The following is a 25,077-nucleotide window of genomic DNA, read 5'->3' on the forward strand; positions in this document are numbered from 1 at the left end:
CAACTAGGTTACTAACAATGAAGTTCAGACTTCTGTCAACTAGGTTACTAACAATGAAGTTCAGACTTCTGTCAACTAGGTTACTAACAATGAAGTTCAGACTTCTGTCAGGTAGGTTAGTAACAATGAAGTTCAGGCTTCTGTCAACTAGGTTACTAACAATGAAGTTCAGGCTTCTGTCAGGTAGGTTACTAACAATGAAGTTCAGACTTCTGTCAGGTAGGTTACTAACAATGAAGTTCAGGCTTCTGTCAACTAGGTTACTAACAATGAAGTTCAGGCTTCTGTCAGGTAGGTTACTAACAATGAAGTTCAGGCTTCTGTCAGGTAGGTTACTAACAATGAAGTTCAGGCTTCTGTCAGGTAGGTTACTAACAATGAAGTGCAGGCTTCTGTCAGGTAGGTTACTAACAATGAAGTGCAGGCTTCTGTCAGGTAGGTTACTAACAATGAAGTTCAGGCTTCTGTCAACTAGGTTACTAACAATGAAGTTCAGGCTTCTGTCAACTAGGTTACTAACAATGAAGTTCAGGCTTCTGTCAACTAGGTTACTAACAATGAAGTTCAGGCTTCTGTCAGGTAGGTTACTAACAATGAAGTTCAGGCTTCTGTCAGGTAGGTTACTAACAATGAAGTTCAGGCTTCTGTCAGGTAGGTTACTAACAATGAAGTTCAGGCTTCTGTCAGGTAGGTTACTAACAATGAAGTTCAGGCTTCTGTCAACTAGGTTACTAACAATGAAGTTCAGGCTTCTGTCAACTAGGTTACTAACAATGAAGTTCAGGCTTCTGTCAACTAGGTTACTAACAATGAAGTTCAGGCTTCTGTCAGGTAGGTTACTAACAATGAAGTTCAGGCTTCTGTCAGGTAGGTTACTAACAATGAAGTTCAGGCTTCTGTCAACTAGGTTACTAACAATGAAGTTCAGACTTCTGTCAACTAGGTTACTAACAATGAAGTTCAGGCTTCTGTCAACTAGGTTACTAACAATGAAGTTCAGGCTTCTGTCAGGTAGGTTACTAACAATGAAGTTCAGGCTTCTGTCAGGTAGGTTACTAACAATGAAGTTCAGGCTTCTGTCAACTAGGTTACTAACAATGAAGTTCAGGCTTCTGTCAGGTAGGTTACTAACAATGAAGTTCAGGCTTCTGTCAACTAGGTTACTAACAATGAAGTTCAGGCTTCTGTCAGGTAGGTTACTAACAATGAAGTTCAGGCTTCTGTCAACTAGGTTACTAACAATGAAGTTCAGGCTTCTGTCAACTAGGTTACTAACAATGAAGTTCAGGCTTCTGTCAACTAGGTTACTAACAATGAAGTTCAGGCTTCTGTCAGGTAGGTTACTAACAATGAAGTTCAGGCTTCTGTCAGGTAGGTTACTAACAATGAAGTTCAGGCTTCTGTCAACTAGGTTACTAACAATGAAGTTCAGGCTTCTGTCAACTAGGTTACTAACAATGAAGTTCAGGCTTCTGTCAGGTAGGTTACTAACAATGAAGTTCAGGCTTCTGTCAACTAGGTTACTAACAATGAAGTTCAGGCTTCTGTCAGGTAGGTTACTAACAATGAAGTGCAGGCTTCTGTCAGGTAGGTTACTAACAATGAAGTGCAGGCTTCTGTCAGGTAGGTTACTAACAATGAAGTGCAGGCTTCTGTCAGGTAGGTTACTAACAATGAAGTGCAGGCTTCTGTCAGGTAGGTTACTAACAATGAAGTGCAGGCTTCTGTCAGGTAGGTTACTAACAATGAAGTGCAGGCTTCTGTCAGGTAGGTTACTAACAATGAAGTTCAGGCTTCTGTCAACTAGGTTACTAACAATGAAGTTCAGGCTTCTGTCAGGTAGGTTACTAACAATGAAGTTCAGGCTTCTAGCTGCATCCATGTATTGCACTCGTAAATTCTAGTAACATTAGAGACTTTTAACTGGAACGAATAGAGAGAGATGTAGCGTCGAGCTCTTCTTTAACTTAGAAGCAAATAAATGTTAGCATTCGGTTTGATCTGAGCAGAAGGAAAATGATATTGTCCAAAACTAATAGATTCTTGTGATATGGAAATTGGAAAACTGTCAACAGGTCCGAGCGATTACCCTTCACGGAAAGATAAATGGACTTAATAACCAGGTCTACGTGAAGAGAATATTCTAATGAGGGGAAAATATAGAAAGTAGAAATAATATATTATTAAATAAACGAACGATTTTTTAGTGCGCTATTGTGGACATATAAAAGTAAAAGGGGAAGGGGTGAGTGCCTTTGAGAAGGCGCTCAGCAAACACAACCCCCCAGACCCCGCAATATTAAAGACATAAATTGGGATTATTATTTTTTTTACAATACTCTATTCAAGGAGGCGTTCTGGCTGAGCAGTGAATCACTTGGGTTCCGAACCGGGGTTCCAATCCTGATGAAGACTGGGATTTTTAATTTCGGTATCTTTGGGCGCCTCTGAGTCCACCCAGGTCTAATGACTACCTGACACTAGTTGAGGAAAAGTAAAGTCGGTTGGTTATTGTGATGGCCACATGACACCCTCGATAACCGTGGGCAGCCGAAACAGGTCTGCCATATAGATCGCAATAGCCCCCACCCCTTTTTTTTTCCAAAAACACACCTTTATTTTTTTCTTTCCTCGCCAGATATAAGCCTACTATTCCACAAATTTAACTAAATATACATTCCAAGTCAATACGGGTCTTCGTAACACGAAAAAACAAAAGCTTCAAAAATTGTTCTAATGGCGAAGTAGTCCTAAAAGATAGTACATTCATTGAAATAAACACTTCTTAAATGTACAAGTTTATGGTCTATACCTCATATACACTGCTGCTGACGACACATGAATATTAAAACAATTTTTGTTAAACGAGCTCTAAAACTTAACATTAAATGATATGATCTATTCGCTTAAAACAAATTGCCCACTTTTGTTATAATAATAAACACCAAGAGGGTAGTCAGACCCCATACAAGAATTTATATGCACGGCGTGAGTTATGGCGGCAGGGAGCCGTTTGTTCGTCTGCTTGAATTTATGTTGCTATTTAGACATCGATCTCAATGGACATAACTTGTATGAATAGCGCTCAACTAATAAGAGGCTGCTACTTGTCTATAAATAGCTCGAAAATAACAGAGAACTGTAGACGTTTTTTTTTTTTTCTACTTCCTTTGCCTCCAAGAGCGCTGCTGATTTGTCGCTTGGCCATAAAACCACGGATACAGCAACGAGAATAAAAATGACGTAAGGACACGCCTATGAACGCCAGCGGCACTGCACTGAGAACGTAGGGCTACTAAGATTCATGGGGTGCATCTAAGTGAACACAGAATGAACTTTGTAAAACATTCACTTCAAATACCAAAGGCAAAGAGGAGGTAAAAGAAAATCCTTAAAAGTTGGGGGGGGGGGGGGGGGTTCGTTTTTTTTTTTTGTTTTTTCAATATATCTATTCAAGTCACAACTTCACGGAGGAACCTTGTGGAACCTGGGCACGGATCTCAAAAACGGCTCTAACGATTTTCCTTGAAATTTCACAGTTGATTTACACCACTGAGAAAAGAATTATTGCCTCGTTGGCCACGCCGGCAAAAGTCTAGATTGACATTATTATTGTTCAAATAAATTTAACTTTGGCTATAAAACATGGCGTGGTCAGCCGTAGTGTATAGTGAGTTGTTTATTTAAATTGTTGTTTTCAGTTTATTGATAGATTATCCAATCTTTGTTTATATTTTAAGTAAATCTAATCTAGGTTACATCTAGATTCTAGATATAAAAGAAGATCAAGATCTAGACTAGATCTTAAGAGTTCTAAATCAGAAGTCTAGGTAGATCTAGATCTAGTTCTATATAATGGCTGCCTGGTCGAGGATGGCTGCCTGGTCGAGCGGTTTGCACGCTGGACTGTCGTTCGGACTTATCGATGGTCCCGGGTTCAAACCCTGCCCGCTCCCATCCCCCGCCGTCCTGCGGGAGGTTTGGACTAGGAAGTAATTATCTTCAACTCTGAAGGAACATCCGAAATAAGTAAAACAAACAAACAACATTTTAATGAAAGTAGGCCTACCCATGAATAATTATACAATTACAACTCTTGTACCTTTAGCTTAATGGATAACGTCGTTGGTACATCGAGCTGACGGTGCCAATATACGAGTTCGACCCGGCTTGAGCAATACAATTTTCTTTTAAGATTTTTTTTTAAATTTTATTTTAAGTTGTATAATGGAGTAAGGACACGCCTATGAACGCCAGTGGCACTGCACTGAGAACGTGAGACTACTAAGATTCACGGGGTGCATCTGATCTAAGTGAACACAGAATTAACTTTATATTAACTTTATGCCACTGGCGTCTTCTAAAAAAAATGTATTTTTAATGTTTTTCTGGATCGCCTTTTTGGTTGCTAATAGTGTAGTCACTAGTGCTCTGATCAATACATTTATACCAAGGGGGGAGAGGGTTTGAGAACTGAAACCTCTACTCTAGGAATATTTTTTTAAGTTTAATATTAATCGATACACGGCTATGCATCCATAACATTATTACATAATGTCTACGATCGAAGAATGACTACTGGGCGAATACGTGAGCCTGTCACCAGACAGCCGGTGGACCTTTGCCAATGTGCGAAAAAAAAACTGATGACCTATTTGGGGCTCTGGCGAAACGTGCGTTAGCCGATTCGTGGAGTGGACAAAGTTTATAGGCCAGATTACAATGTGAGCGATAGCGAAATAGTTGTACACTTTAGTTGACTTCATCCTGAATATTTCTTTAATAAGAAAGATTGACACAATCACTTCGTTTCATAAATTGACACCATCACTTCATTTCATCCTTTGACAGACCTTCACTTTATCTAACCAATTGACACTATCACTTAATTTCATCCATTGACAGACCATCACTTCATCTCATCCATTGACAGACCATTTCTGTATTTTACCAATTGACACTATCACTTTATTTGATCTATTGACATCATCACCTAATTTCCTTCATTGACAGACCATCACATTATTCCATCCATTGACACAATCACCCTATTTCATCCCTTGACACCATCACTTTATTGAATCCATTGACACCATCACTTTTTTTGCATCCATCAACACCATCACTTTATTTTACCATTTAAACTATCTACGTTTGGTGACATTTTATTTCAGCACTTGATATTGAATCGCTTCATGACACAACTAATTCCATTGTGTAGAGACGAATATTTAAAAGATTTCACAATTGTCAAGGAACAATTGCCTATTATCCCTTCGCTGAGTAGCCTCTATTTGATTTCACAACCACACGACACACACACATTTTATTCCTTTCACTGTCACCACTCATGTACAAACACACATACCATTCAGAACAGTGATGCCTAGCCATTTTCGACCTAAGAATCAGACATGTTTCTTGACCAATGGCCGCATCCTCTCCAAAACTCATCGAGTCCAATAAAAACTGAGCCTCTGCGGCGTCGTGGGCAGGAGTTTCGAAGAGCCGAACAGCACCGCGTCGTTGGTCGGATGTAGCCTCCCCAGGGCCGTTGTTTGGGCATCACTGTCTTAGAACTAATCCAAGTTTACTACAATGTTTCTATTACCTTCTTTTGTTTTTTTACTCCCACACTTGAACCAATCTTTCAAGACTATACTAGATTTGACGTCTCTCTAATCAGTTACATACAAATTAAAGAAAACTAAAGTACGCACATTCGGCTTAGCCAGACCGATCTATAGTGAGCAGCCCAAGCAGCTATCGATTTGTCTTTAAATTATTGATGATGTTAATTTGGATGAAGCGATGGTCAGCTCGATACTGTACGCAAATACAGCCAGCGGTGACACAAGAATGTTCTAGAAGGTACACGGCTAAATCGTGGCTGTACTTTAATGAAGTAATGTGTTCGTGAAATAATGAGCCTCCTGACAGACATATACAATAGCTTTGGTTACAAATCTCAGTCCAGTGTATCTCAAGCATCTCCAACTGAGTACATTTATTAAGTGCAACGCTTATGTACGTTCAATAAATCTCTTTGAAACTATTTCAAGAAAGATGAGAAGCGCCTTTGATGATGGCTACATACGCCTAGGATATTTTACAAAGCTGAAATCAATTCACTGTTAGTCTGGTACAAAACGTGAATACGTTATTTCTCCCACTTCCCATTCTAGGACCATGTTGAAACTTTTCACAATTATTCATTGATTATGACAACAAATGAACCAATAATTTAAAAAAAAAGAATTATTTAATTGGTGATAATTAATTATTTTTTGATAAAGAAAAATGGAGATTAATCTTGCAGCATTCAGAGATATGGCGAGTAATTGTGCAGTTCTTTACCTAACATAACCGTTGTTGTTTTTTTAAGTTTTTTTTGCTTGTATGCATCTTGTTATCAGTGATGGCCAATGTAAACAGCGAAACTAATTTTGACAAACTAAAGTACCAGTAGCATCTATTTTAAACGTGGCACGTACTGCAACACGAAATCAATTATTACTATTACTGTTATTTAGATTGCGCATCCTCCACGCACCCATAGCATGCCATGATCCAATTTCTTTTGTGGAATTGTGGGTGGAGGGGTACCTCGGAAAAGATTTCCGTGACGCCTTGAGGCTCTCAGCTAAAACATTGCAACTCGAGTCAAATACTGAATTAAAATGTCCAAGTATACCACGGGATTGGAGCTCAAGCCCTCTAAGCTAGACGGTTTATGCCACTTAGCATTTGCTTTTTTTTTAAAGGGGGGGGGGGGGGGCTGTTAAAAATGGCAATATTTTTAACATCAATTTTAAAAAAAAAACTGGTTTCATTAACACAAGGCTACAACAAACCCGTCTGACAAACCAAGTCCTCTAATTACATTAGCACTAATCTTAGTATAGAGTCGCACCAAAGTTGACGGACTTTGAACGTGACATTTAGTGACGTCACGGATTAGTGGGTTTTAGTTTATCTGTGTTATTATTAGTCAGTAGGTGTTAGGAATTCAAGGTCACAACATCTTCTTAGGGACAGAGGCTCGACTGTGGCCTTTATGCACTAAACTTTATTCAAGCATCTAACGGTCTTGTTAATGTTGTTAATGTGTAGGTCTTGTTCATAAGTAGTTTACACGCATCTAATAATCTTCTGAGTAATCTGTCGAAGTCAGACAGCTATCATACAAAGATAGCCATGAGTTGACCAGTACTAAGTGTAATTGTTTTAAATATTATAAGTGATATTAACGTGTATGAACCTCTTATATAATAGCGTTCGGTAGCAGTTGATAAAAGAGTTACGTGAGTCAGTTGAGGTGACACCACCATAACATAGTTGAGTCTAGATTCGTATGAAAATATAAACAGTAGCAATGGAACATTATGCACCATTGATTCTGTTGTGCATCTGTAAATATGTATAGGTAGCTAATTGGTTGAATGTTGCTATCGCGTGCTGTTAAGTCGTTTCCATAACAGTAGGAATATAGAGCTTGTTGGCAATTGTTTAAAATTGTTTTAAAAAAAAATAGTATACTCACCATCTACGCGTTGAAATTGAACTCAATAAATCACTGCAGAATAGAAAATAGAGTAATCATAAATTATGAGGAGTCTAGAATTTTTTTTAAAAGGGGTGGGGGGGTGGAGAAGCAGCTCTATGAGACTGTCTACAACAATTTTCTGGGGGGTTTTTTGTCTCTGCATTTCCCTACCATTTTCCTTTTTTTTTTTGTATACCTAGAGGCTTTGATTGGCCAATATTAGTGCCAATATGTTTGATAATAGAGTCGAAGATGGTCGTTTGGCTAGACTAGTGAGACTAAGCTGACACTGTGCATACAAATCAAGGCAATAGCTCAAAGAGACACGTAAGAGCACATGCACGACATTCACGTGGGCCTTGAATGGAAAACATTTTGTTCCAGCCCTAACAGTTGAACTATTATGTACTGTTCTCATACTTTGCTGTTATGTTGTTGTTTTGTTTTGTTTTTTAAATTTCGTGTTTTCTAGTTCTTTATTAAAGATTTTAATTCTATAACTTTTTTTTTTATTAAAGATTTTTATCTATGGTGGGAAAGAAAACTATAAATAGCAAGCTTTTTGGTATATCTGGTCACATGCTGGTGTTCCGAATAAAGAACGTGTTGGTTAGCTATGAATTTTAAGTTATATGATTTTTTTTTTCTTTTTAGCACTGCATAATAAAATTTGCTAAGCTCTTCAGTTTAAAGCTGTTTTCTTTAAATTTAGTGTTGGCAACATTGCAGTTCAATTATTTATCCCTGATATTGTTTAGTTTAACCCCCCGAAAAAATAAGTAATAACAGTCTTTCAACTTTTATGTAAATAAACATAATGTCTATGTAAGGGAGGGGCACTAAGAGAGTATTCCAATATTCAGAAGCTAACAAAGAAATTACTTTAAAATATTTACTGAAATAACTAAGGGTTATTTCTAGCCAACGATCATCAACCTGGAAAACTCCACACTAGGCCTATAAAATCTCAATTTCGTGCCGTTGCTGTGACAACCATATAAGAAACGCGTATTTAGGCTATAATATACTTGGAGTTCATTTAAGGTAGATGAAAACAAACAATGCTGAATTTGGCTCATAAAGCACAAGGACTAATCGTGAGAATAATGAATATAGATGTTATTGAATGCAGCTAAATAAGGGGAGGACCATCAAGAGGCAATTCCTACTTTGAGACTTGCTGAAAGATTTTTTGGCATTAAATGATTTTGACTGTGGGCAGACCATTAAAGAATCCGAGCGATTCCTACTTTATAAAGATACTAATACAAAACAATCATGAAATCTATCAGGAAAGTAAAGTTCCCCTTTCAGACCATGAGGTCTATAGGGCAGATGATGTAAAGGTCATCTGTTTCTGTGGCCCACGATTAACCGCCTTTACTTTTACCCAACTAATCTCGGGTACCCTTTAGAGCTGAGTGGAGTCAGAGGCTCCCTAAAGATCCCAAAATAAAAAATCCCACCAGGATTCGAACCCGGAGAACTCCAGTTCGGAAGCCAAGCGCTTTACCACTCAGCCACCGTGCCTCAAATCTATTACGAACTTCAGAGACAAAGGAAGAAACAGATTATTACAAAGGGAAATAATATTATTTATTCGTGAAGAAAATAATATTCGTAATTGAATAGCATTAAACTAAAATGAGTCGCCATATGTGACATTTGAATGTTTAGAAGGCTATTGAGCGAAGGATGAAAGCTGATATCTGTGCGTTAGTGGCGGCGTGTGGGGGTGTTAGGAAATCGATGTCAGAGAATAGGAAAAAGGTAGAAAGAAAAAGAGATCGTGAAGTGTATTTAAAAAAGAGAAAGAAGGATGAAATGAGAGAAAGAGAGAAAAGGGTTTCAAATATCGTATTAAATTAAAACAAAAGCTGTGCATATCAAATGTTTATAATCACCAGGGTTGATAAGGTTGTAGCCAACACACAAAGAAAAAAAACGCCACAATGAATACAATAAAAACAACAAACTTATATGTTGTATTAAGAACTGTATTTCTTATACAAAATATTGTATCAAATAATTTGCTTCTCTAGATAAGTTTCAAAACTTAAAATAATATGGAAAGACAAAGGCTTAGCCCTCGGCACCAAAATCAGACTAATGCGCTCCTTGGTCATGGCCACATTTTTATATGCTTTTGAGTCTTGGACGCTGACTGCAGAGCTAGAGAAGAGGATCCTAGCAATGGAATTGAAATGGTACAGAAGGATCCTAGGCATCACTTTCAAAGACCGCATCACAAACCAAGAGATAAGAGACAGGGTTAATACAGCGATTGGACCCCATGATGACCTGCTAACTATCGTAAAAAAAAAAACGCAAACTAAAAATCTACAGTCATGTTACAAGATATTCGGGACTCGCAAAGACCTTCCTTCAGGGAACAGTACCAGGAAAAGGAAAAAGAGGTAAGACAGAGAAAGCGATGGGAAGACAACATAAAAGAATGAACGGGCCTGCCATTGAAAGAGGTTCTAGCTAAGGCAAAAGACAGGAATGGAGAAAGACGGTCGACGAATCTTTCATGTTGCCCCAACGGTCCAACAGACAAAGGGATGTAAAAGGTAAAGATAACTTTCATGAAAGGGAGTATTCCCATTGTCACGAGTTATTATTGGAGAGTAGTTGTGTCTCCCCTAATTATATGACACACGCCAGTTCGTAAAGGCTTCTACCTGAACACGCTGAGTACAGCGCTGAATATATTTTCCTTGAGTTTAATGCTTTCCAACTCAGTGTAATAAAACAAGAAATCCAGCGACGAACAATCTTCTACTAGGTCTGTATCAAATCATTGGTCCTGATGACTGATTGATCTTCATTATTTCTCGTACTTGCTGTGGTCGATAAAATTCCAAAAAATTTAACCTGTTATTTATTTAACTTAAGTCTAGAAGAACTAAGCCATTTTCAAGAACGAAATCGCAGAGGTTAAAAATTGACCAAAAACGTTGTTTGTGTTTCTTTGTTTTTAATATTCACAATTTCAACGTAATATGTTTTTTTAAAGCCGACTTTTAAATGTCTTAAGTATCAAGTTATAAGTCCTTCCATTTTTATCTTTTTTTTTTGAAATTGCGCAACTTTCTTTCGTTCCAGTTTTTTCATTCATGTTTATTTCTACACAGATTTAGATCTTAAATCTGATTCTCCTCTAGACCTAGATAATTGTCAGAGTGACTGTGAGGGACTTAAATCTGATTCTCCTCTAGACCTAGATAACTGTCAAAGTGACTGTGAGGGACTTAAATCTGATTCTCCTCTAGACCTAGATAACTGTCAAAGTGACTGTGAGGGACTTAAATCTGATTCTCCTCTAGACCTAGATAATTGTCAGAGTGACTGTGAGGGACTTAAATCTGATTCTCCTCTAGACCTAGATAACTGTCAAAGTGACTGTGAGGGACTTAAATCTGATTCTCCTCTAGACCTAGATAACTGTCAAAGTGACTGTGAGGGACTTAAATCTGATTCTCCTCTAGACCTAGATAATTGTCAGAGTGACTGTGAGGGACTTAAATCTGATTCTCCTCTAGACCTAGATAACTGTCAAAGTGACTGTGAGGGACTTAAATCTGATTCTCCTCTAGACCTAGATAACTGTCAAAGTGACTGTGAGGGACTTAAATCTGATTCTCCTCTAGACCTAGATAACTGTCAAAGTGACTGTGAGGGACTTAAATCTGATTCTCCTCTAGACCTAGATAACTGTCAAAGTGACTGTGAGGGACTTAAATCTGATTCTCCTCTAGACCTAGATAACTGTCAAAGTGACTGTGAGGGACTTAAATCTGATTCTCCTCTAGACCTAGATAACTGTCAAAGTGACTGTGAGGGACTTAAATCTGATTCTCCTCTAGACCTAGATAACTGTCAGAGTGACTGTGAGGGACTTAAATCTGATTCTCCTCTAGACCTAGATAACTGTCAAAGTGACTGTGAGGGACTTAAATCAGTGAGATTATCACAGAAAACGAAACATCTGTTCTGTATGAACGCGTGTGTGTATGTGTGTGGAGAACATTACTAGTTTGAAATGTAAAGACTGTAGTTAATGATAATGTGTAACACAAATGTAAAGACGACTAGATCTAGATCTACAAGTAGGCCTGTATTCTAAATTAAAGTTCAAATTGTCACAATGAATAAAAGGGCCTATAAAAAGTGTGAATGTGTGTGTGTTATTCGATGATTAAAAAAATGTGTTCTTTTAAAATGCCTGTATAATGTTTGCGTTTTATTTGGAAGAAGTGACACTATCAGCTGGTATGCACGTTTTTCTAAAGTACTATGTTGTACTATGATGTTTTCAGTGTGAAGTGAAGAAAAAACTTTCATTTCAGACATTGTGGTCTATAGAACAGATGATGTAAAGGCCATCTGTTTCTGTGGCCTACGAGGCCGTCATGTGGCCAGCATAACGACCAACCGCCTTTACTTTTCCCCAACTAATGTCAGGTACCCATTAGAGTTGGGTGGACTCAGAGGTGCCCAAAGATCGCGAAATTAAAAATCCCAGTCATCACCAGGATTCGAACCCAGTGTGAAGGCTTGGCGATAACTCCTAGATTAGACCATGTTACTCTATTACCCCTATTTTAATCACGTCACATTTTATGCCGCGTTCAGAGTCGGTTCTGTCTGGTGCGTCTCCAAACTCTTATGCGCATAAAGAGGACGATACAATGAAATATGTTTTTGTTCAAGCAGTTTCCTGTCCCAGAAACATTTATGACAACCTAGACATGTGACACTAACCACGGGAAAATGGACAAAAGTCTCTGAAAGGATGGGACAGACAGTATGAAAAAAAAAAAAAAAGAAAAAAAAAAAAAAAAGAAAGAAAAAAAAAGGTTGAAACTGCCACAAAAGCCAACGTATGTCATCTCCAATACCACATCATCACGAGCGAGGCCCTTGTTGTGACGACAGCAGCTAATGTCGGGTTCCATGCTTCCCGAGCCCGTGGCGTGTTCAATCGCCTTCAAATGGCGCTACAGCCCTGCGTGACTTTTTAGTGTCGATCATAATTACAGAGCCTCCCACCATCCTTTTTCGCCCACCCACACCAGGCCAACTACCAGCAATATCAATTATTATTATTTCTCTCTTTTATTTTTAGTTCCCAGTCCATCTAAAGGTCGAGCAGACGTGACTTTAATTCTGCGTTGAGAGCTATGTGGGCAATAGTTTCGAAAAAAAACAAAAAAACAAGAGCCAAACAAGTTTCTTTAAGTATGTGTATAAAATATGAACAGTTTACAATTCTTCTTACTTATCTTGTATCATTTATCTCTGTATAGTCCATTGGAAGTTAGGGCTGACGTTGAAAAGGGAATAGTTAAAATTAAAAAAAAGATCAAAATGCATTAAATGTTCCGAATACGAAATCATAAAAATGTGGATTAACTAGAGGAGAAAAATCGAATCAAATAAATCCTTGATCTATTAACTAAGGGCACACACAAAATGTCGTGTCTCGTCTCGGAGATTAGATACAGTTATAATAGCACACCAAAGATACAACGATTAGCTTTCTTAAGTAAATAAGTTAATTAGAGATGCGCTAGACTTGATATGAAATCACAGAGACCATGTCAACGTATGGAACCTGTGATAAAGCTAAAAGGCCATGAATCTAAGAAGCAAAGAGAGGGATTATAATGTAACAGTGATGTTTCTAAAACACAAAAGCATAATGCACATGAATGTTTCTGAAACATAAAAGCATATTAGCAAGTTACTGTTTCTAAAAATCAAAAGCACATTAGCACATAAATTTAAAAAAAAAAAGAAAAGCACATTAGCACCTGAATGTTTCTAAAAAGCTAAATAAATTAGCACATAAACGTTTACAAAACTCAAAAGCACATTAGCACATGAATGTTTATGAAACTCAAAAGCACATTAGTACATGAATGATTATAAAACTCAAAAGCACATTAGCACATGAATGTCTCTAAAACACAAACGCACATTAGGACATAAATGTTTAAGAAACTCAAAAGCCCATTAGCACATGAATGTTTCTGAAACACAAAAGCACATTAGCACATGAATATCTCTAAAACACAAAAGCATATTAGCACATGAATGTTTCTGATTGAAACACAAAAGCACATTAGCACATAAATGTTTATGAAACTCAAAAGCACATTAGCACATGAATGTTTCTAAAAAGCTAAATAAATTAGCACATAAACGTTTACAAAACTCAAAACTCAAAAGCACATTAGCACATGAATGATTATAAAACTCAAAAGCACATTAGCACATGAATGTCTCTAAAACACAAACGCACATTAGGACATAAATGTTTAAGAAACTCAAAAGCCCATTAGCACATGAATGTTTCTGAAACACAAAAGCACATTAGCACATGAATATCTCTAAAACACAAAAGCATATTAGCACATGAATGTTTCTGATTGAAACACAAAAGCACATTAGCACATAAATGTTTATGAAACTCAAAAGCACATTAGCACATGAATGTCTCTAAAACATAAAAGCACATTAGCACATGAATGTTTATGGAACTCAAAAGCCCATTAGCACATGAATGTCTCTAAAACACAAAAGCACATTATCACATGAATGTTTCTGAAACACAAAAGAACATTAGCACATGAATGTTTCTGAAACACAAAAGCACATTAGCACATGAATGTCTCTAAAACACAAAAGCATATTAGCACATTAATGTTTCTGACTGAAACACAAAAGCCCCATTAGAGAATGTTTTGCACAATTATTCTTGGGATACAGTTGAACAAAAAAAAATTAAAATCATTCCGTTCTCTGGTTCTTAAATCCCTCATTAAAATTTTAATCAAATAAAAAAAAAGGATTGCAATCTTCATGTTCTGATCTGCAATAGCTAAGGCTTGTTTTACAACACGTTGTGAAATAGCTCGTTTCTCAGTGCATCCCAAAGTTGTTGCAGGGATTCTTTGAGATTATTTTATTTACAGGAGTAGAAAAATAAAACTAAACGGAATGTTTTAATGTACAGAATTGTTTTTACACAAATATAGTATTGCCTCTTGTGCATGAATCAAGTCGTTCGTGATTATTGAAGTGATCTTAATTGTCTCAAGTCAGGGATTTTCCTGGCTCAATTATGTAACCTCTTCGTAGAATAGATAAAAGGGCTTTGTCTTTGCTAGGAGGAAAAACTGTTAAACTTTCCTCTTTCTGCGGATTTTATGAGATTGTGTGTTCGTTGGTTTTGATATGCTTCTCTTACTTAACCCTTCTTCCGACCTGGGTGGTCTTTCAAGGCAAAACTCTTCTAAAAAGCGACTATTAATTAGTGATAGGCGTCGCTGCTCCTTTCCCGGGTAGCGTCCATTACTTGAGGTGTCTCAAACAGATGATATTTATATATGGATCCGTAAGGTTGTTAAAGCCGAAAGCGGTAATAGTTTTAAAATGCTTCCGATGGGACGAGTCTGAAATAGCCTCTGACAACAAACTCCAGGACTTCACGTGTGGCTCAGATATTGAGACCGGCTGAACTGTTACCACTGACGTGAGAAGGGGCAAGGTTCAGATATTGAGCCCGGCGGAACTGTTACCACTGACGTGAGAAGGTGCAAGGTTCAGATATTGAGCCCGGCTGAACTGTTACCACTGACGTGAGAAGGTGCAAGGTTCAGATATTGAGACCGACGGAACTGTTACCACTGACGTGAGAAAGGGCAAGGTTCAGATATTGAGCCCGGCGGAACTGTTACCACTGACGTGAGAAGGTGCAAGGTTCAGATATTGAGACCGGCGGACCTGTTACCACTGACGTGAGAAGGGGCAAGGTTCAGATATTGAGCCCGGCGGAACTGTTACCACTGACGCGAGAAGGTGCAAAACGAGCAACTGGCGTCTAAACTAGTAAGCTTCGGCCAGGAGGGGGCTAACGTAGCCTTGAATGGTTACCCACCTAGGAGAAGGAAAACTGAATAGAAACCTCCGCTGCCTTATGGCTATACCCAAACATTGGCTTCATGAGACAACCCTGATGAAAAATCAGGAGCTGGTGACCCTTAATCAGAATGTGGCACACTGTGCTGACAGAACCTGCGGCAATATCTGATCCTAAACTGTATCGGATATTCCGTTCCTTTGGTCAAATTGACTGCGTGGAGAGAGGGGGAAACGCTGTGTGGACGACATCGTTCCGACCATATATAATGCTCAGGCTTTCATCTCCGCTATCCAAGGCCAAATTATATATATATATTAGGAGAAAGAGAAAGAAAGAGAAAGAGAAAGAGAGAGAGAGAAAGAGAAAAAGAGAGAGAGAGAGAGTGAGAAAGAATGAACTGCAAACGGAAGAGCTAAAAAAAGTGCCCACACAAAATCATTGACCTTATCAGCACTTTCTTTACTCTGTACACTAGAAACACCACAAAAAAAAGCTAGCTCTTTACAGAGTACTGGGAAATCTTTTCTGCTAGTTCATCAATTCTGGGCATAAGGTAGGCGTCTAGAGTACAGTTTGATGACAGATTACTAAATAGGCTAGGAGCCTCTACCCTCGCTGGCTGGAGAGTACTCAGGCATAACGATGGTTTCTGACCATCGAAAGGAATAAACAGATTTTGGTGCAAACTTATAAAGTCAAGTCCAAGAATGACGTCGAAGCACAAATTGTCTAGTAGAGAAAATTTAACTCCTTCGTATCGTTCATTTTTGAGACGTATGTTAGCGTAGATATGTCTTTGAGTGATTCGCGATAGATGGGTGGAAGCCATAAAGATTCTGTTGCCTGAGGAACATGTCGGCCATCTGTGCTTCTTAGCAATGTGCGTCGAAATATAGCTTTCACAGCTCCCAGTGTCTACTAGGGCTTTCAATTGCACGTTGTTGATGAAAATGGGTATCGTAGATCTGTTTAAACTCAAAGGCTGCACAGTAGCGATTGCCGAAACTGTTGAAGATTTCGATTAGCATAGTCTTTTGAAAATGACCCTTTTTGAAGCACAGATTGCATGTCGCTTCCCTTGCAGGGCATTGAGAGCGGGGATGCTTAACCTTGCCGCAAAAGTAACACTTGCTAGCTATTGCATTTACTTCATGTATGTGTGAATTGCTTGCACTTTGAGGAATCGTTACATTTGGCGAGGGTGTGGCCAAAGAATTGGTGAGAGTAGTTGCTGCGTAATTAGTTTCCGGCTGTGATGATTCATATTGTAATGAGTGCTGATAAGCATGTTCTAGTAACCGAGCCTCCTCGAAGGCGTCCTTTAAACTCAAAACAGTCTTTTCAAGAAGACGTTTTCGAATGCTGTTGGACACTAGTCCATTGATAAACGAATCTCTAATAGCCTCTTCTCTCAGTGTTGTTCAGCAGTCACCGCTTTGAAGTTGTAATCTTTGGATAGAATTCTTAATTTCTGCATGTAGGCGTCTATCGTTTGACCTTGCTCTTGTTTTCAAGTGGCTAGCCTGTGCCTAGCAAACACCTCATTCTTTGGTTGGATGTAGATGCTGTTTAGAGTCTGGATTGCTTCATCCAATGTCTCTTTATCTTGTATCATTTGGTATACAGCAGGAGAGATATAGTTTATCAGTAGTTTCTTAGTATCAAGATTATCTACTGATACTATTGAAACAAATTTTTTAAAGTTTCATACCAGTACTGCCAATGCTCTGCTGCTTGAGGTGCTGTGGGCTGGATGTCCAACTTCTCTGGGCGAAATATCCTATCCATTTGGAAATTCTTACAACTTCACAGTTTTGATTCAGTGTATTAAATTGTTATGAACATAATGATAAGAGAGTCGAAAACCATGTCCGCTTAGAATGGCTTTAATACACTGACTGACTACACAACACACATTTCGTGAACACATTCTTACGGAAGAGTTACAAGCACATGTAAACATAAGAACGACAACCGATACAGCATATAATATTCATAACATATAGTTTTTTTTAGTCATAGATAAAAATTCCCTAAATAAGTTTAAGCAGCTTTTAAGTTTCACACTTTCATAAGATTCGTTCAATGGAAGTTTAAATCTTAAAGCGTTGTTTTTGGGCTTGATTTTTTTTTATCGTCAACTGATTGGTTCCTCAACCACCAAAGCAAATCTTACCTTTACCTATTTGTATGTGGACAGGAATGGCTCTCTAGAATAGGGCTCTACAGTCAAATGAAAAAGGTCCCTATCACTATAGACGTTCTACGATTGAAGGAGTCCAATACACAACACAACGTGTGTATTATATAACAGCTGCTGGACACACATTTGATGTCCAGAGGAAAGCCCTTGTAGAAGACAGAGGCAGAATACGTAAAGTAAACTTAAGTAGACCCCTGGTGGACAATGGTACAGATGTGTGTGTGGGGGGTAGTGTAGCCATGTGAAACACTGCATTCATCCTTTATCTTCGGAATCGACTACATTGCCATTATTGCTAGTGCCACCGTTTTCTTACAAAAAATGATATTATAACCGATTTTACGTGGCCTGGACACTGGAAATAAGTCTAGCGTTGGTGAAATAGGTGCAGATGTGAACCCTGTAGCAGGCCTAGCAGCTCGATACAATCAAGAGCTCTAGTCTCACAAACATGGCAGCTCAAATAGAAAATGTGAAACTCGTGGGCTCTGAGGTGGTCCATCGATCGCGCGCCCTGTGTTATTTACATCTACAAACAAAAGAGTTGGGCAGATATAAACAGAGAGAGAGAGAGAGAGGGAGAAAGGGAGAGAGTATTAAGTAATATACATAAAGACGAGGAGAAACAAGAGCTGACAATAATGGAGATTGAGTGGGTCGGAGGGGGAGTGGGGTAATGTAGGAATGAGAGCAGATAAAAGAGAGAGAGAGAGAGAGAGATGGATCAAGTTATAGATTCAAATAAGCCTGAACAAAAAAATCTCCTCTATTGAAAAAAAAAAAATATATATATATATCCTCAATCTGTGTAACCTCATTTACTAACTCTTATTAACGGGAGCAGCTGGCAAGTTTTATTAACATTCCATAACACTATAAATAAGACAAGAAACACATAAAAAAAATAATTTATAAAAAAAAAACAAAGCTTATATTAATTGCAATTGTATCAATTAGTCTGAATCAGTCATGTAACTAAATTTTAAACAGATTTAGACCAAAAATAATACATCTGTGCGATTAGAAATAATTTTACCAATTGTTTTTGTTTAGCGCAATGTCGTGCTTTTAGCTTTCTCAATACGTTATTAAATGCGCTATCACTTGTCTGGACCAGATGGGAAAGAAAGGGGGGGGGGGATAAAGAAGGGCGTATCTTTGTGAATGTTTTCGTGATCGCTTTTTAAATGAATTTTAGAAAAAGATGTAGGAATTCGAACTCGAGGGCTCAAGCCTCCTCAAGGGGACTAATTCAACTTATACCATCACATCTGTCAAGTACAATTTTTTTCACCTTGTTCCATACCAAACTAAATAATTAATGACCAATGGTTAATTAAGTAATTGGTTAATCTTTGTTATAGATTATTGCTTTGTCAGATACAAGAAATAATTGTGCAAAATTTCAACTTGATCCGAGATTGGGTGTGAGAGAAATAACGTGTACAAACCTTTACCAGACAAAAAGAGTCATGTAAGCTCTGTAATAAAAAAATGTCCATTTCAAACATCTAAGCTACAAGAGAGAGACATCAATGCGCCAATCCTTTCACAAGTAGAAGAGTTTCGTTGTTACTTTCGACCTGAATGTCGTAAAAGAATTGTTTAGTTTCTCGAAAACATTTGTTTATTCCCTGTAGTGTTCTTCTACATCCATTGTAATGTTCAGGTCTGTGTACATATTGCTAATATTGGTAATATATTTTGACAGGTTAAAAGCAAACTAAACAAAAGGTCATTAAAATTGTGTTATTATTTAAAGCAGAAACTGCATTGACTGTACTGTAAACGTTTAACTATGTAGAAAATTGCACATTTTATAATAATCGTAGCTATTCCCTTATATTTAACATCGATGGAGGATTTACTAGTAGATACATAATAATCTATTAAGCCAATTCAAACAAATTATATGCCATGGTTTTATTATGGAATATCTTCTGGTCGAGTAACATCTTCTTCCAAGTAAAATTAAAACTGTATTCCCACATAGTGACTCATAACAATGAAAGTTGGACACTGAACACAGAGGCTGAAAGAAGAATTCAAACCTTTGGGAATAAATGCTACAGAAAAATGCTGGAAAAGAAGACCAATGAGTTAGTACTTTTACAAGTTAACATTCTGGTTGGCAAAAAAAGAAAATCTCCTCAATACTGTGAAGAGACGAAAGTTGAGCTGCTTCGGTAGGACATGACTCACAATCAAAAGTTATCTCAGGGTATAGTGGATGGAGCACGAAGAAAGGGTCGTCCAAAGAAAAGCTGGCTGGACAGCTAAGAACAGCTTCTGACCAGGAAAAGTAGAGGGATTTGCCACTGTCACTGCACCCCTACGACGAAAGTCAAGGGACAGATGATGATGATGTCAGATGATGAATAGATACACCACACATACTCCATTACAATTATGGGAAGTGTTTTATTTCGGTTTCAAAATGTACTAAGACTCAGAGAAATCTCAAAATATCCTTCGCGTGTTTTGTAGTTTGAAGAAGATTTCTGTATATAAACATTACAACTCTTAACCTGGCTTTCGCTAGTTCTATTAACAAATATTTTTTAATGAATTCATGTTATGTTAGGAACAAAGAATAATTGTGTGCAAAGTTTCAGCTTGATCCGTGAATGGAAAAGGGGAAGAAAAAAAAAGTGTACACAATGTGCACCAGACAGAGTGAGTTGATATAAGCTTTTCAGAAGTATCCTTTTTATTTTGTATTGAATAAAACAATTTTTAAACACCGAATAACATTGCGCAATGTCATTAAATAACAAAATGAATAGATACAGATTTTTTTTTTTCAATGTGTTTTCCTTGACATCTGACATTTTCAAAGATAAACAGAAAGAAACGAGGGGAAAAAAACGTTCTCTGGTAACGAGACTGTGATAATCCCTAACAGTGATTCTCACGCTGACTTGAGATCTACAAAGGACATTCCTAGCTATCTCTATTAAGAGAAACTACACATAAAAGTGTTCGGGAAACCATTGATCCGCTCACATATTGAGACGGTATGTTCGGTTTAAAACGAGAATCAAGCTAAAATAGGACACCACTGCTGGTTCACCTAAGTGTACTCAGATAATACATAGACACCCCAAACCCAACACAGAGGGTTGGTAATGAATCGATAACTGGTTTATGAACTATAAACGCCCTACAAGCCTAACGCCAAACAGAATGTCTATGGGCCTAGTATCGTCTGTAGCGGTCAACGTTTTCGATTGCGTAATCACATTCCGTGCGTGAGCAAGGGGCCGCGCGCATTGTCAGAATAACTGGCCCATTGATTGTAGTGCGGTGTTTATCTGAGGGGCTCTCAATGGATGTCAGATGATGTCGAGAGTTGATCTGTCTACTTAGCACTATCAGAGTATTACTTAGCAATAGCACCATTAGAGTATCAGTTAGCACTATAAGAATATCGCTTAGCACCATTAGAGTATCGATTAGCAATATTAGAGAATCTATTAGCAATATTAAAGTATCGATTAACAATATTAGAGTATCACTTTGCACTATTACAGTATCGCTTAGGACTATTTTAGAGTTTCGTTTAGCACTATTTGAGTATCGCTTAGAAATATTAGAGTATCGCTTTGCAGGATTACAGAATCGCTTCGCAATTTTACAGTAAAGTTTTTTTTTCATTTGTACTAGCATTGTGCCCGACTCAAGTGATTGTATATTAATAGTAGAAGTAATATATAGAAATGAGTGCCCCTCTTTAGCTTTGCTTAATTTAAGCACTGCTAGCAAGTCTCAAGTAAACACAGTAACACATTAAACAAGACATGTCCTGGTTTTCCCAGAAAAAAGAAAGTGTCCAATACTTGGAGAATTATAGATAAATGACCATTTTAGATATTATAAAATGGAATAAATATATCTGTTGTGTTGTTGTTGTTTTTTTTTGTTCACATAAAATCTACAAATAACACAAATTAAATATAAGAAAATAATTAAGTGATATTGTATCAATTTTTAGACTTACTTAAGTTTTTAATTTTTAATGACTCAATTTTGTTTTACCAAATACATGCACTACCATATAGGATTGTTGTCCTTTGCGTGATTATTGTCAGGGGTAGCAATACACTAGGATCCTATCACTTGTCTGGACCAGTTGGGAACGAGGGAATAGGGAAGAAGGGAGTATCTGGATCATTGTTAAAAAATATATTTTTAAAAAGTTGAAAGACCTGAATTCGAACTCGAGCCCAAGCATTCTAAATCTTACTCAAGCCAACACAATAACCGATGCGCCAATAAATCGCTTATGAAAATAGAAGTTTTTAATAGTTATTTATTTTTAGGCTCAAACTTTAAAGGGTGACTTTCAAAGCATAAAGGGAGCTAATTCAGCTTATACCACCACATCAGTCAACAACAATTTCTTTCTATTTTTCGATAAAAAAAAATTAATTACCAATACTGAATTATTTAATTGGTTTTTTTTTAAATTGATTTTTGTTTTGTCATGTAAAAGAAATATCAGCTTGATTTTATTCATGTGTTGTCATCAACAATAAATAATTGAGCAAAGTTTCAACTTCATCCGAGAACGGGAAGTGGGAGAAATGACATATACAAAGGATTTATACGACACAGACAGAAGGTGTCACTTGATATAAGCTCGGTAAAAAAAATATTTTTTGTAAAATGTCAAAATTACAGTAGAATTGGACATTTATCATTAGAATGTCATACCAGACAGACTCAATGAGATAGGCTCCGATTTTCTTTTTAAAACATTTTTAAATTTATTTTTTTTTAATTTTTAGATTCATTTATTGTCATCGACAATGAATGATGGTTCAAAATTTCAATTTGATCCGAGACTGGGAAGTGGGAGAAAAAAGTGTTTAAGATTCCACCCAGACAGACAAACGGAGTGAGTCAATATAAGCTTTGTAAATTCTCAATTTGACTTCACGATCGTAGCTATTTAGCAGTCTCTCGTAAATACTAGCAATATATGTAAGATAGAGGTTGAATGTGTGTACTTCACTTAAATCCATATTACACATATGAGTTTATTATATCAGGATTGACAATATGATTGATAGTCATACGAGTCGAGACCATGTCTCTTGAGAGACCAATGATAAGGCTCCTTTAAATATTCTTGCGTGAAAGCAATCTGTCTGAGCTGGTTCCAAGCAGATATAAACACGTTTTTTTGTTTCACGAGGGCTCCATTCCTCGTGCCTAGAGGGCGAGGCCTCCGGCCTTGCAACCCTGGAAGATTATCTCCTTTTTCTTTTCTATAACACCAATGCCGTGGGGGGGGGGGGAGTCCTACACTGGTAAAAGGCTCATTTGAGGAACTGTGGATCGTGACAGACAAGGCTTTCGTTAATCCCCGCCAGTGCAATGAACTCGGTTCCATCTGCCACTCCACCGGAAGTTCTAGTTATTATCCCTATAAACCCATTCATCTTCTCTGTATGAACGTCTCCAGGCAGACGCCACGTTGAGACAGGGACGAGTGTCCAGGGGATATACGAACATGAAAGTGTCGGAGTGACACAAGCCAAGAAAACGACATTCATAAAAACCAGTGATAGCAGTCCAAGTCAGCCACCAAAGACACTGGAAGACAAATTCTGCAACTACATTCACACACCCTCGTTCCGTGACCTGCGCGTGATTAAAGGCCCAGACCTTGAGATCTGGGAAAACTGAAGAGCAAAAAACAACCAAAGGATGACGCCAGAAAAAAAAGGTTTTGCGTTTTCCTGAAAATTCAAATAGGTGGCATTATGACACCTGATATTGTAATAAGAAAACCAAAAAGTAGACAATTCAAAGCTTTGATACCAATCATTTTTAAAATTCGTGTGAGAAAAACAACAACTGTGAAAACAAAAAGATTACAAAGAGTTTCAAGTATCAAAGTCAGTTGCGACCCCTCCCCGAATGGTCCACTAATGGATTATCTGTTTGGTAAGAGATTCCGGAAAAAAAAGACAGGTTTCAGTATTTTCAGTAGGAATATCAAAAGCTATGAAGTAAAAACAGACACAATTCTACCCTCCCACCATACCAAATTGAAGAGAGATGGGGCGAAAGAGTTGCCCACGTGACGGTACTGTTTGGCCGGCTGACGTTATTATTATTATTTTTATTATTACATTGTTAATATTCATAAGTATTCAATGCACTGCTTCTTAGGATTCTGCCTTGATGTGATTACAAAGAACATCTCATTTACAGGTACCTTGTGTTATGGGTTTTTTTCATGCGCAAAATTATTGGAAATGTTCATACACATAGCTGGCTTTTTTTTTGGTGTATCGGGTGTACACACTACGGAAGTATTGCTCAGCAAAGTAGTTTTAAAAACCCGTTTTATCATTTCTATGTACTTTTGAGCACTATACAATCACATTTCTAAGCTCTTTCGCTTGTAGCACTTTTTATTGTTGAGCTGGCAACAGTGATCTTTCAATACAGAGTCCTTCACATTGTTCATTTCATTGACTTATGTATTAGATCTAGACTGGAAACCGGAAATAAATTCTTATCCGCAATTGATCGATTCACAGACCTATACATATATAGATTTTTATGTAAGTAAACTCTTTTTTCAGGCTCTAAGGGGAGTCGCCCCAATCAATCTTTTCTGTCTTACAAAAGTAATGATCTTTAGTTTTCAAAGTTTAGAAATAATGCAAAATCATTTCTCGTATATTCACGCAAATATATGAAACAAAGCCATTTCCTGTTTGTTTCCATTGTGATAATGTTTCGAAAATCCTAAATGAAAATAATTCGTGTTGATTGAAATCATCTTATGTACATTTCAATAGATTGATCACCTAGATCTTTCTAGATTATGTATCTAAAAATTGCAAAATAATAATTACGGTTCAACCAACGGCGTAGCATATTTTGCAGGGCCGGCCTTAGGCCCCTATGTGACCGCAGTATGCCCCACACTTTCAAAGGACACGCACTAATTCTAGGTGTTAATTATTAAATTAAACCATTTTATAAATTATAACAAAATATACGAAAAAGTCATGGAAATATCCGGAAATTATTAAAATCTTTTGAAAACTCAAAAAAAAATTGCAGAAATAAGAGAGTGATCTTTCCTTTACTTCTTCTTCTCGTCCAAACTCTAGACGGAAGAAGAGAATTATATATAAAGAGAGATGAGACGAGAGTACTCTTATTTTTGATGTTCAATTACTAGATCTAGATCTAAAAATTAAATAACTTCACTTCTTTTAAATACTTTACAAAACAACGCCTTGATCCAACTTTAAAAAAAAAAATTCACGGAATTTTTTGTAGTCTTAAAAAATCTCCATGTCCACTCTAGATATAGTATATATAAGTCTATGGTTCATTTTGTCTATCTATTAATTTCCAAATATC

The 25,077-nt window shown here is 37.3% G+C and overlaps 2 protein-coding genes across 4 annotated transcripts in view; one reads left to right on the forward strand and one right to left on the reverse strand.

The window, feature by feature from the left end:
- Positions 1 to 25,077, reverse strand: part of LOC106056162 (rabphilin-3A-like) — a 146,532-nt gene that overhangs the window by 108,218 nt on the left and 13,237 nt on the right. For all 3 annotated transcript variants that reach the window (XM_056007067.1, XM_056007065.1, XM_056007068.1), the window contains exon 2: positions 7,544 to 7,576. The gene's annotated coding sequence lies outside the window, so the exon portion shown is untranslated. The remainder of the gene's footprint in view (positions 1 to 7,543; positions 7,577 to 25,077) is intronic.
- On the forward strand, positions 6,301 to 23,376 carry LOC129922124 (uncharacterized). Its single transcript, XM_056006766.1, has 3 exons — positions 6,301 to 6,337; positions 10,684 to 11,493; positions 23,153 to 23,376. Exons 1-3 carry the CDS (start codon positions 6,301 to 6,303, stop codon positions 23,374 to 23,376), a joined length of 1,071 nt encoding a protein of 356 aa, XP_055862741.1.

Source organism: Biomphalaria glabrata, chromosome 12 (genome assembly GCF_947242115.1).
Source record: "Biomphalaria glabrata chromosome 12, xgBioGlab47.1, whole genome shotgun sequence".
In the NCBI taxonomy this organism is placed as follows: Eukaryota; Metazoa; Mollusca; class Gastropoda; family Planorbidae; genus Biomphalaria; species Biomphalaria glabrata.

Coding starts and splice junctions, on each gene's coding strand:
- LOC129922124 (XM_056006766.1), top strand. CDS start 6,301: ATGGAGATTAATCTTGCAGCATTCAGAGATATGGCGA. Junction 6,338..10,683: donor AGCATTCAGAGATATGGCGA/GTAATTGTGCAG, acceptor ATTTCTACACAG/ATTTAGATCTTAAATCTGAT. Junction 11,494..23,152: donor AGATAACTGTCAAAGTGACT/GTGAGGGACTTA, acceptor GAACGTCTCCAG/GCAGACGCCACGTTGAGACA.